Source organism: Sander vitreus, chromosome 1, assembly GCF_031162955.1.
Source record: "Sander vitreus isolate 19-12246 chromosome 1, sanVit1, whole genome shotgun sequence".
Lineage (NCBI taxonomy): Eukaryota > Metazoa > Chordata > Actinopteri > Perciformes > Percidae > Sander > Sander vitreus.
Genome location: NC_135855.1, coordinates 38,972,541 through 38,984,475, shown reverse-complemented (window position 1 = coordinate 38,984,475; position 11,935 = coordinate 38,972,541). Strand labels below are relative to the sequence as shown.

The window sequence follows — 11,935 nt, the reverse complement described above, 5'->3', positions numbered from 1 at the left end:
ACCGGAAGTTGATGTCGCTAGCTTGGCGGCACTGCTTGTTGCTTCGCTCACCGGCACAGCTCGTTACCGTAACTGGTAAGACACTATAATAGTGCTATTTCGTTTTGTTGTACTTTATAATATATTATTATGGTTGTGACTTGTAGTTTAAGTTGACTCTTCACGTTTCACAATTTCGCTGACAGCAGCTAACTAGCTTAACGTAAGCTAACATACCCAAAGTATCCATATGCAGCTCGTAACGTCAGTTAGTTTAGCAGCGCGGTGTTTAACGTTACTCTTTTCTACTACTACACACGTTACACAGAAATAAAGTTAGGTTCGGGCAACGTTCAGACATAGAGGTGAATGTGTTGTTCACTAGGCTGTTCATCTTCTCCGGGCTCTCTCTCTGTGTGACAATCCTAACCCGGTGAAACACAGAGAACTGACAGTCTACACTTTGTTTTGGCCATCATTGAGTTTCCCGCCCTGTGTGCTGGAGGACCGGAAGCTGCCAAAATAATAAATAAATAAATGAGTATGCCATTAAATAAAAACCAATAGGCACAACAATGACCCTATGACAAACTTTTAATGACATTCATTCATTTCCATAATTAAGAAAAAAATGCATGAAGAATTGTATAAAGAAAATACTACAGAAATAAATAAGTTTGGGGAATTAAGTAGGGGTTGCCCCCCCCCCCCCCACCCAAAACCACTATTTATTTCCCCAAACTTATTTGAGGAAATAACACAGAAATACATTTTTAACAAACACTGTAAAATTACATAGGAAAGTAAAAACATAGGGAACACAGGGAAATGAATACAAAGGGAAATAAATAAAGCAAATTAAAACAAGTATCAATTTGTGTCACGTTATATCAATTAATTAATTCCTACATTTATTTTTAATATTATTTAAATACATATTTGGTACATTAAATGGAATAATAATTCATTCATTGTAATTCATTTTAGATTTTGGCTGCTTCCGTCTTCCAAAGTAGTCGACTAATACCTGTATTGCTTTTAAATCTGATTGTGGCTGATAGTTTTTCCCCCCCTGTCCTCCAGGAGTTACTCACCATGGAAAACGGCCTGTTTGACATTCCTGACTACGACAACATAGAGGATGAATCTTTCCCTCCCCTCCCACCGCCTCACTCCCCGGGCCAGGGAGGGCAGGAGGACGGGAACCCTTTTGAAAATGGTGAGAAGCTGCATCGGTCGAGAGAACATTTTCACTTAAATGATAGTCCACACAGCATTCCTGGATGGGAGAAAAACCTGCTCTGATTTATTGGCATTTATTTCTTTAAACCAATCACAATCGTCTTGGGCGGCGCTAAGCGCTGGACGGAGCCACGGTGCCTCTGCTAAATAGCCTCAGGAAGGAACTTGTTTTGGTGGAACGCGTGTACGTTCAAAAGTAGTTTTAGTCGTGCAACAGAAAACTCAGGTTGGACAGATAGTCTAGCTAGCTGTCTGGATTTACCCTGCAGAGATCTGAGGAGCAGTTAACCATAGTCCTCACAAATCCACCGGAGGTTAGAACGCCAACACAAAGAAAGAGGAAGGTGACGGACATCCGGCCGAACTTCCAGCTGAAAAATTCCGTAAATGAAGCGTTGTCGATATAGACTACTGCTGACATAACATTAAACACCTACAGATGGTAATTGCCAGTATTTATTTGAATAAAACGGATCTTAATTTGCCCTGCGGGAGGTTTTCTGTTGTGTGAGGGTCAACAAAGTGATCGCCTGTCCTGTTGTCACGTGCTGTGGTCAATGCAGGGGACGAAGACGGTGATGTGTCCAAGCTGGCGGATGTCCCTGCTGCTAAAAGGAAAGGAGTGAAGAGGCCGCAACCCAAGCTGGACTCTCAGAGGTATCAGTGCTTTGATTTACACCATGGCAGCCGAGGTAAATCTATTGTCAGTTGATGTAAGGATGTTTAGTAATCAAAGCGTGGGCTTATGATGTAGGGGAAGGTCCGGTATTGTTTGTTACAGGCTATATCATTTAATTTTGAAGGCAATTTTTACACTTACTGCAACAAGTTGAATATTGTGACAATCGGTGAGTTAAATAGCCGTCACAATGAAACACAGCCACAGTCATTTTAGTCTGCATTGATTACACACAAAACAACCTGTATATAAACTAGGGATGCACCGAATCCAGATTTTTGGGGTTCGGCCGAACACCGAATCCACTGGTGAAGATTCTGAGTCCTCCTCCCATCCTCAGTCCATGAACACAGGAAACACATTAATGAAGTAAACAGTGACTGTCCTTCCTTTGCCGTACCTGAAGTTGCTGCATTCTGGCTGCTGTCTGTAGATTCTTTCATGCACAACTCGTATTCTTCCAGATGTTTCATACCAGATGTTGTAACAGCGGTGATGTTGTGTATTGTTTAGGGTCCTCGCCACCACCAGACTAATCAGCATTGTTAATTGAACATGTAGCTGGACTTGAATGGCCTTCTTTTGACTGAAAGTACTGCCAAACAACACTTTTTCTGCTCACCAGTTCCATTTTCACTTTCTCACAGCCTGCTGCATTGAACGCTCCACCTACGTAAACACCTTCCCGTAATCAACGGCGGCGTCATCACGTCGACCAGCGTAGTGCGAGCGTAGAGTTCGGTTTGGTGGAAAAAAATTCTAAGGTTCGACAGAAACCGAACCCCGTCAAAATATTCGGCCGAATCCTGGATTCAGTGCATCCCTGATATAAACATTGGATCAAATGAATGTGTATTTGAACTTTTGTCACATTTTTCTTCAGGCTGAGTTCAGAAAGAGGACTTCCAGCTCTGCGAACACTGTTTGATAATGTCCATTTCAAAGGCAAAGGGCACGAGGTAAGAGCTGACGACTGTGGAGTAATTAATATTAACTGTACCAAATCATATCACACAGTGGTTTCCATAGGTTTGTGGAAGACTTAGGTGCACATATTTGGGGTTTAGGGGTCCTTCTTTAATAAAATTCACAGTTTTCAATAAAAAATTTGCAATTTCACATCATTTTGGACCATTATTATTACCACATCTGTGTCTCAAACCTTGTAAAAGCTAGAGCAGATAATACATTAAAAACAGTCAAAAAGTCATTCAGTTACATTCATTCATCTTTGGTAGAGCCCAAAACTGCTTGGGGTGCTGCACCTAAGCCTTATAATGGTAGATAAAGCCCTGTCAGCAACATTTAGCCAGCATGTCATGGCGTTTGTGTGTGTTTTTTCCAACCAGGCTCAGGATTTGCGGCTGCTGATGCACAAGATGGAGAACTGGGCCCACAGGTTGTACCCCAAGCTGCAGTTTGAAGATTTTATTGACAAAGTGGAGCGGCTCGGCAACAAGAAGGAAGTGCAGGTGGGCTGAAGATGTTGCTGCTGAGTATTTCAATGAAAATGTTCTTGTTTCAGTCCTTCCAGAAAAATGCGGAGTTTTTTTGTGATTGTTTTGGGCAAAAATCCTTGATTATGCGTCACGTTTTCTTAAGAAATGCGATGGAATATGAGGGATATTTATGCAATTTTATGCGATGAAATTGTGGGAACTTGCAAAAACTGCGGTTTCATCGTGGCTTCATCGCGGGGTTTGCAGCTTTTTCAATGATGTTCACGTCGCGTAATTACGTCACTTCATAACGTTCCCATGGCAACAGGGGAAAGTGGCTGCTCTTGTGTGAAGTAAACGCGACATTTTTCAACTTTCTGCTAAGATATACGGGACTGTTTTGCAACGAAAATGCGGGGATTATGAAATCATGCAAGCCCCGCATATTTTGCGCGGAAATCGGCAATTTATGCGGCGGAAGTGGGGCGTATTTGAAAAAATGCGCCAATGCGGACTTTGGCTGATTATGCATTGAATTATGCGATCGCATAATCACGTTTTTCTGGAGGGACTGTTGTTTTCTACAGTGCAGAATTTGTAATTATTGAAGTAATTTTGCCTTTTTTCCCCCTGCGGCAGACCTGTCTCAAACGGATACGGCTGGACATGCCCCTGACACACGAAGACTTTATGGGTGGTAAGGGATAAATAAAACATTATTGATATGCACCGTGTCAAGAAAACCTGCCAGATGCTGATAAAATGTACTGTTGGTGCAAAGTGTCACCTGCTGCACCAGTTAAATGTCTAGGATGGTAACATTTGTTTTCCTTGGTTTAAAGGAACACGCTGACTTATTGGGACTTTATCTTATTCACCGTATCCCCCAGAGTTAGATAAGTCCAGACATACCCTTCTCATCTCCGTGCGTGTTGTAACTCTGTCTGACGCCCCCAGCGTTAGCCTAGCCTAGCACAGATCCTGGAGGTAACCGGCTCCATATAGCCTGCTGCTCCCAATAAGTGACAACATAACACCAACATGTTCCTATTTACATGTTGTGATTTGTATAGTCACAGCGTGTACAAATAACAAGGTCACATGAGACACAGCCATCTTCTAACCGTATACAAACTGGGAACTATATTCTCAGAAAGGCAAAGCACTGCTACTTCTGCTACTTGGGCGGAGTGATATGCTCGCAGTACCTGAGAAGCCTCGTGGTGAGGAACAGAGAGTAACAACGGGGCTTTTCAGGTGTTGCACTAATTTTTGATGACGTCCTCAAATGTCTTGTTTTGTCCACTACTCAAAGATATTCAGTTTACTGTCACAGCTGTAATCAGAGAAGAAACATTACTCAAACTATGCTACTCTAATAAGAAAGGTTCAAATTTCCACTCACAGTTCTGTGAAAATGTGTCTTGGTTTAGGTGAAGAACAAGCAGCTCCTGAAGCGCATGTCTTTGGGGATCCAGATCCGTTTAACGGAGCAAGTTTTAATGACCTGCAAGCTCCGGTCCACTCCACCCCGGCTCCAGCTGCTCCACCCACTCCACCTTCCCCAGCTGCTCCCTCCCCCGCTCCCCCCTCCCTGACCGAGGAGCAGCGTAGACGCATGGAGCTGAACAGACAGCGCGCTCTGGAGAAGAGGCTCGCCCGCCAGCAGCAGCAAACAGGTGGGAGGCTCTCCATCTGTTCAGTGATAGACAAATACATCTTTATCAGACATCTGAGACGCAGTCAAAAAATGCAACCGAGGTACGGTGTTCATTTTAGGACATCCACTTTCATAGACTTGACAGAGATTTTTCCGAGACTGACGACTTTTGGTCCAAGGCCGTGTTTTCCGAGACGTAATGCAGTTTTGTCTGAAGATGACAGAAGTTTTTCTGAGACTGAGTGACTTTTAGGCTACTCCGATGCCGATTTGCCTGTGACCTGATGCCTTTTCATCCGAGACCTGATGCCTTTTCGTTTGAGTCTGACAGCTGAGTCTGAGACCTCTGAAGGGTGTCCTAAAATGAACACCGTACCGAGGATTTATTATATTGCCTAGACTCAGGTTTGACTATAAAATAAAGAAACGCAGGCTGTTGATTCCGGATCCAAGACGGCACCGCACGTCTCACTTCATTCAACCACAACACAGTCAACGGGCCTGTCAGTACAGCACTTTATCCACCAATAAAAACTCTATGGTTTACTGTAACTTCCTCTTAACCAAAAACTGAGAGGCAACACAATACAACACCTTAGAAAAAGAATCAAATGATGTCCTCCATAAATAATGCAGGCAAATAGAGCTGCAACTAACGGTTATTTTCATTGTTGAATAATCTGTTGATTATTTCCTCGATTAATGGATTAGTTGTTTAGTCTATAAAATGTCAGAAAATGGTGAAAAATGTGGATCAGTGTTTCCCAAAAAGCCCAAGATGACGTCCTCAAATGTCTTGTTTTGTCCACAACTCAAAGATCTTCAGTTTACTGACACAGAGGAGAGAAGACACTAGAACATATTCATATTTAAGCAAATCAAAATAGTAAAACTATCAAAATAGTTGGCGATTAATTTAATAGTTGACAACTAAATGATTAATCTTTGCACTGCTACAGGCAAACCTCAATGCGTTTCGAGCGAGCATTTCAAGAATGTAGTACTAAAATACATCATATTCTTTAAGTGATAGGGCTGGGTATTGTTCAAAATAATGTCGATACCGTGAATTTGATACCGGTTCCTTTTTTCGATGCCAATTCCAATAAAATAAAACCGATAAAATCCATTTTAACAAGAAGGACTTATTTTATTTTTCAGCTCCTTTACACCTATGACGCACACTGTAGTCCAGACTGGAAAAACAACACCACACACACACACAAGTCCGTCTCCGTGTAACGTTAGACAGCCAATCACGAGCATTACTAGATCTCGGTAGAAGCAAGCTTCATGCTTATTGGCTCACTGACTGTTGGGATTTACTCCTTTTAGGTATTGAAATTTGGTATTGAATGACGAGGCGTTTTCCGATATTCTAAGGAGGCAATTCGGTCGGTGCCTAAAAGTATCGAAGTTCCATACCCAACTCTACTCCGTGATCTCTAGAATATAATCTCAGCGCGAGAAAAGTAGTTAACTGGAACAGATATTAGTCTGCGTTCCCTAAAACTGAAGAACATTTAACTTCTGATTCTTGACGTCTTTGTGCAAAACTCCTCCTGCCACCCTCCAGATCCTTCAGACTCCCAGACTGCTGACTCGTCCACGTCAGCAGACAAGCACACATCTGTCTCCTCTGCAAACGCCCTCAACAATTCTAAAGATCAGGACGTAGAGGTGGAGGATTTCGACCTGGAGCCAGCCAGCAGCAGCACACAACAAGAAGAAGAAGAAGCAGCCATCCAGCTTCCCCACACAGACTCTGAGCCTCCTACTGAATCCCCTCCGTGTGAGAAAGAGGAAGAAACCAGCCTCAGCCAGGTCCATCAACCCAGCAACGAGTGTGTGGAGCGAGATTAGTGCTCAAGTACGGCATGTACTCTGAGTTTAGGAACGAATCAAACCCGTGCATAAATTATCTTCTTGAAGTCTGTAAAGAGCAACTTGGTTCAAATTCAGAATACCTCTTCCCGTCTGAAACAAACATCTGCAATGTAAGTTCCCTTCTGTTTCCATCCACTAAAAGTTCTGTTTTTGCCGCTGACAGGCTCGGATTATTATTCTAAGTGTCTGACAACATTATGGAAAGGATCCCTACAGAGATAGACCTTTTTGTTGAAGACTAAGATCCTTTTTATTTAACATAAAACTTGAAATCGTTATCGCCAAACCCACCAGACTCCATTTAAATAAACAGTAATTTTATCGTCGTAAAAACACACTTCATTCTAAGTCGAAAGAAACAAAATAAAACTATCAAAAGTCGCCTTGGTTCATCTTTCCACTGTTCCAACAATCGCCACTCTGGTTTGGTTGATATAAACCCTTAATTCATCCATTTACATGTGGAAATATGCTGGCTTCATACACGCTAAAAGTATTGTTCATTTTATATGAAGTTTGGTGGGTTGGCAATAGCAATTTGTTGTCATGCCAGCAGCAAAAAATGAAACCGAATTTTTCAGATTTGACCATTTATAGGCAGGATTTTGTTTGGTTTCACAAATGTCACTTATTCCTGAACTGTACTACGTGTTACCTGTAAATGATCTTATGACCCTTAATGTCAGTCACATGCCTGCAGTTAGGAGTGCCCTGTTATTGTTCATGTAGTAGCGTATCAGTGCAATGTGAAACTGACCTGAGTTGTGCTCATCACAGTTTATCATTGATGAATCTGGGCGAAGTTAGTACCAGTTTTTTTAAATTTTTTAAATGCCTTACAATAAACATTTCCTTGAAAATTGAATCTGTTTAGTATCAAGAGATGTCTGTGATCTCATCTACAGCATCAGATATACAATCGCCATAAACTCACAATGTGCATGGGTCAGAATAAAATCTGGTAGAGGTATTTTAACTCCTAGGAAAGTTTTTAGCAGTGTAGAAAAACCATCTGCACTAGAAGAAAAATACATTAAAAATATTCTTTGTATCCTTAATATATAACTTCAGATCATCATTCCTCGTTTGGACCAGATGTGAGTGATTCAATATCTGAAGTATCGCGTTTCTCAGTTTTTTTATTTGTTTTTTCAAGCAGGTTTATATGTTTATTAACTTAATACTATATATACGGTGGCCGACAGGGGCAAACGCACTGCAACTTAATGAAACACACGCAAATAGACAAAAACACAAGCACATTAAGAAAACATTCAAAAGCATTCAGCAAACACGCTGCAAATACACGCAACACAACCAAATACATAAACGTGCTGCAAATATAGAAACGATGCAAAAAAGAAAAGCACACCCGAAAACAAATGCAACCAGTTTACATAACGGAAGTTCTCCAGTCCTCTAGGGGGAGCGCTGAGTGGAACAACTGGATTTATGACCCCACGGGGAGAGAGCATTCTGCCTTTTTATTACCACTAGTTTACAGACACGTCTCTGCTGATTGGGTCTCACCTGTGACCTGAGCCAATAAACTAGAGACACACCCACCAAACGAGAGAAAACGTATCTCAAACATGGACTTAATATTTACAGTCTGATCTCAAAGCGGTTGCATATATATGTATGACATCAAAGGCTTCAACTCCAGACGTACACAAGAGTTCAGTTTTCATCCATACAGGTTTAATTTACAAACCACAAACAAACACTCAACCCTCTTACAAAAATAGATTCTATGGTGACACTTCACTTTAATACAAAGAAGCATAACCTGCAATAATAAAACTAACATTAATTACATTACAAGTCCATAAACCTGAGTGACTAGCACAGATTTTAGGATTAAGAACATAGTGGGTTTACACTAAAAACAGAAAATTTCTTGTAAATTCACTAAAAGAAGATTTATGAGCATGTTGTTGGACATTAGTCCGTCAATTGAATAAAAATCAAAAAAATGCAATTCAGTAAAAAGTTTAAAAACTAATTGTGGGCGGTGCCCCGAGCCATTTCTTGAGACCCCGGCTTTTATTTGAGGAAATACGGTAACTCGTCTTTGGACCAATATACTGAAAATGTCCACAGAGTCAGCATATTTCTCCTCATTTAATATCATCAAAGAACACGTTTACACTTTGCAATATCTATCATTTTTCCTTGAGATGATAAAAAAGATAATAAATAACTACAAATCTGCCGTCATGATTCAAACAATGCTTAAGAAATGTAACTGTTAAACTGTGAAAGAGAGAGCTTTGGGCTGTTCTGATAGTTGTAGATTGTAGATGATTTTTTTTATGGAAATATCATTTCATATTTAAAAACCCAGCAGGTTCTTCAGTGTCCAGCAGAGTACATGTTGCAGTGGGAGCGTACCTATGTTCCCACATTTCTAAGATTTCTTTTTCACTGAAAATTAGGCCCTATGTTCCTACAGCCCTATGTTCCTACAGCCCAGCTGTGGGAACATAGGGCTGTGGGACCATTGGGCTGTAACCATTGGGCTGTAACCATTGGGCTGTGGGACCATTGGGCTGACCCCGTTGCTGCCGCTCTATGCTGTTGTTGCACAGACGTGTGCGGCCATGTCAAGGTCCAGCAGAGCCAGCTCTCTGATCTCCTCCAGGAGAGAGTACAGATTGGGAGTTTTGCTCTGGCTGAACTCTCTCTCCTCTCTGGAGAGTTTGGGCCGCCGGGCCGCCTTCTCCTGAGCCTGCTGGGACGCCTCCTCGGCCAGGCGCACCACCTCCTGGACCAGCTGGCAGCGGCCCTGCGAGGGGGGCTGCTGGGGCTCGGCGCTGCGGTGGGGCTTGTTGCTGATGACCTCCAGGTTTAGACTGTCTGCGTGGCAAGATGTCGAGCGCACAGAAATACGAATCTGTGGAGAGCAGAGGAGTCAAATATGTCTCAATATGTCCTCGGTATTATCAGTGAAATAAATAAAACACATTAAAAAGGTAACTTTGTTTTTTTCAACCTGGACCATATTTTCATATGTTTGTGTGTCCAAGTGACAGTGAAATTGGTCCAGTATTAGGTAAAACACATTAAGCAAGCATAACAAGCTACAATGTTAATGGACTATTGCACACCTTCACTTAACGTCTGCTAAAAGTGCTGTTTTTGCCACTGACAGACTCAAATTATTATTCTAAGCGTCTGATAACATTATTAAAAGGATCCCTACAGAGATAGACATTTTGTTAACATAGTAGAATCCTTTTTGTTTAATGAAAAAGCCCCAAAATTGCTCTCGCCAAATCCACCAGACCACATTTAAATAAACAGTAATTGTATCATCATAAAACACACTCTGTTGAAAGCCGACAGAGACACAATAGAGCTATGAAAAGCTGTATCGGTTCATCTTTCCACTGTTCCAACAATCACCACTCTGGTTTGGTTGAAATAAACCCTTAATTCACCCATTTACATGTGGAAATATGCTGGCTCTGTGCACGCTAAAAGTCCTGATTATTTACATGGAGTCTGGTGATTTTGGCGTTGGTGATTTCGGGTAAACAAAAAGAATCTTACACTTTAACAAAAAGGTCTATCTCTGTAGGGATCCTTTCCATAATGTTGTCAGACACTTAGAATAATAATCTGAGCCTGTCAGCGGCAAAAAAACAGAACTTTTAGTGGACGGGAACTGACGGTGCATTGCAGCCTGGTTCACAGCTGCCAGTTCCAGCGCGCTCTCTCAATACTGGACCAATTTCCAAGATTTTTGCTCCCATTAGTCACTTAGACTAGCCTGACGTCGTCATACTCAGATTCTAGTCAGAATATGAACTTTCCGACCTTGAATGTTGTGGGCGGGGCTAAGTTCGGCTGGCATCCAGGCTACACTTAGACACCAATGCATGGGGAAAATAGAGTCCAGGTTGAAAAACACAGAAATGACCTTTCAAACAGCTGAATTTTGTAAACAAAACAATATTATCACATCCTCCCAATATGATTCCACTTCAAGTCAATAACATTAGATTACTGTCCTAAAAATAATAAACGTGTTGTCTGTTGTGCGACTCACAGTGATGTGGTCAAACAGTGTGAAGGTGGAGGTGCCGCAGCTGGAGGTGGTGGTGATGTGGTCGGCGTGTCGCCGCACCGAACCGCTCTGCCACTCGCAGCTGCCGTCCCGCCCCGCAGCCACCACCTGACCCTCTCGGTTCCTCAGGTACACCGGCCCTTTCACGCCGTACCTGGAGACAGCACAGGTGTAGTCAGGGCCGGAGGATTTCATTACAGCGTCTACAAGTCATGTTTCATTGGGTGCGAGACCTCTGATAGAAACCAGTACTAGAAGAGATTCAGTCAGTTTTCCTTTTCACTTAAACCATAAACTAGATTAGTCCTTAACCCTCGTGTTCCCGTCGACCAACAAGCAACTTTTCGTTTATCTGGCTCAACATTTTAAAAGATGAAAAGCTATAACCTGTCAGTCAGTAGTTTCTTACTCTGAGACGAACACCAACACGCCGTTGTCCCGGATGGCGTAGATGACGGCGTCCGCCACACAGCGCTGGTCTGACTGAGGGTCTCGTTCTTTGAAGTAGAGACACTGAAACAGCTCTGTGGACAACTTCTGGGCCCGCTGGGACGCCTGCAAGCGCCACACAGAGGTCACAAGACTTTATCTGACATAGTAACTAAGAAGTGAATCACAGAATCACCAAACAGCACTGACCCAGTTCTTGTTGTTGATATGATGAGCCAATTCTTCCAGTTCTTTGTTACTGGCTAAGGCTCTCCCAGGTTCCGCCCGCGTGTCCATGCTGATGGCAGCACTGAGAAGGCGGTGCACCACGATGTCAGCGTAGCGCCGGATGGGTGAGGTGAAGTGTGTGTAGCGGTCCAGAGCCAGGCCTAGAGAAGATGGACATCAGCACAGGTCGCCACATTTTAATCTTCTTTTTAAATAGTCAGTGGTCTCTTTTAAAGTCCCTTTTTAAAGACCTCATATTATGCTTTTGGGCGTTTTCCCTTTCCTTTATTGTGTTATATATCTTTTTTGGTTAGGTTTAG

The 11,935-nt window shown here is 42.3% G+C and overlaps 2 protein-coding genes across 4 annotated transcripts in view; one reads left to right on the top strand and one right to left on the bottom strand.

Annotated features, from left to right (window-relative positions):
- Positions 1–7,751, top strand: tipin (timeless interacting protein). Its single transcript, XM_078255382.1, has 8 exons — positions 1–75; positions 1,063–1,198; positions 1,785–1,878; positions 2,784–2,859; positions 3,250–3,372; positions 3,979–4,036; positions 4,773–5,018; positions 6,576–7,751. The coding sequence occupies exons 2-8, from the start codon at positions 1,075–1,077 to the stop codon at positions 6,860–6,862; spliced, it is 1,008 nt and encodes a 335-aa protein (XP_078111508.1). The 5' UTR covers positions 1–75; positions 1,063–1,074; the 3' UTR covers positions 6,863–7,751.
- A 256-nt stretch (positions 7,752–8,007) lies between these two features.
- The window catches only part of dis3l (DIS3 like exosome 3'-5' exoribonuclease), a 29,261-nt gene continuing 25,333 nt past the window's right edge, over positions 8,008–11,935 (bottom strand). For all 3 annotated transcript variants that reach the window (XM_078255350.1, XM_078255359.1, XM_078255369.1), the window contains 4 exons: positions 11,598–11,776; positions 11,368–11,513; positions 10,941–11,112; positions 8,008–9,782 (listed from right to left, as the gene is read on the bottom strand). In XM_078255350.1, coding sequence (XP_078111476.1) covers positions 9,459–9,782; positions 10,941–11,112; positions 11,368–11,513; positions 11,598–11,776 — 821 coding nt within the window. In that variant the 3' untranslated portion in view covers positions 8,008–9,458. The remainder of the gene's footprint in view (positions 9,783–10,940; positions 11,113–11,367; positions 11,514–11,597; positions 11,777–11,935) is intronic.

Coding starts and splice junctions, on each gene's coding strand:
- tipin (XM_078255382.1), top strand. CDS start 1,075: ATGGAAAACGGCCTGTTTGACATTCCTGACTACGACAACATAGAGGAT. Junction 3,373..3,978: donor GCAACAAGAAGGAAGTGCAG/GTGGGCTGAAGA, acceptor CCCCTGCGGCAG/ACCTGTCTCAAACGGATACG. Junction 4,037..4,772: donor ACACGAAGACTTTATGGGTG/GTAAGGGATAAA, acceptor GTCTTGGTTTAG/GTGAAGAACAAGCAGCTCCT.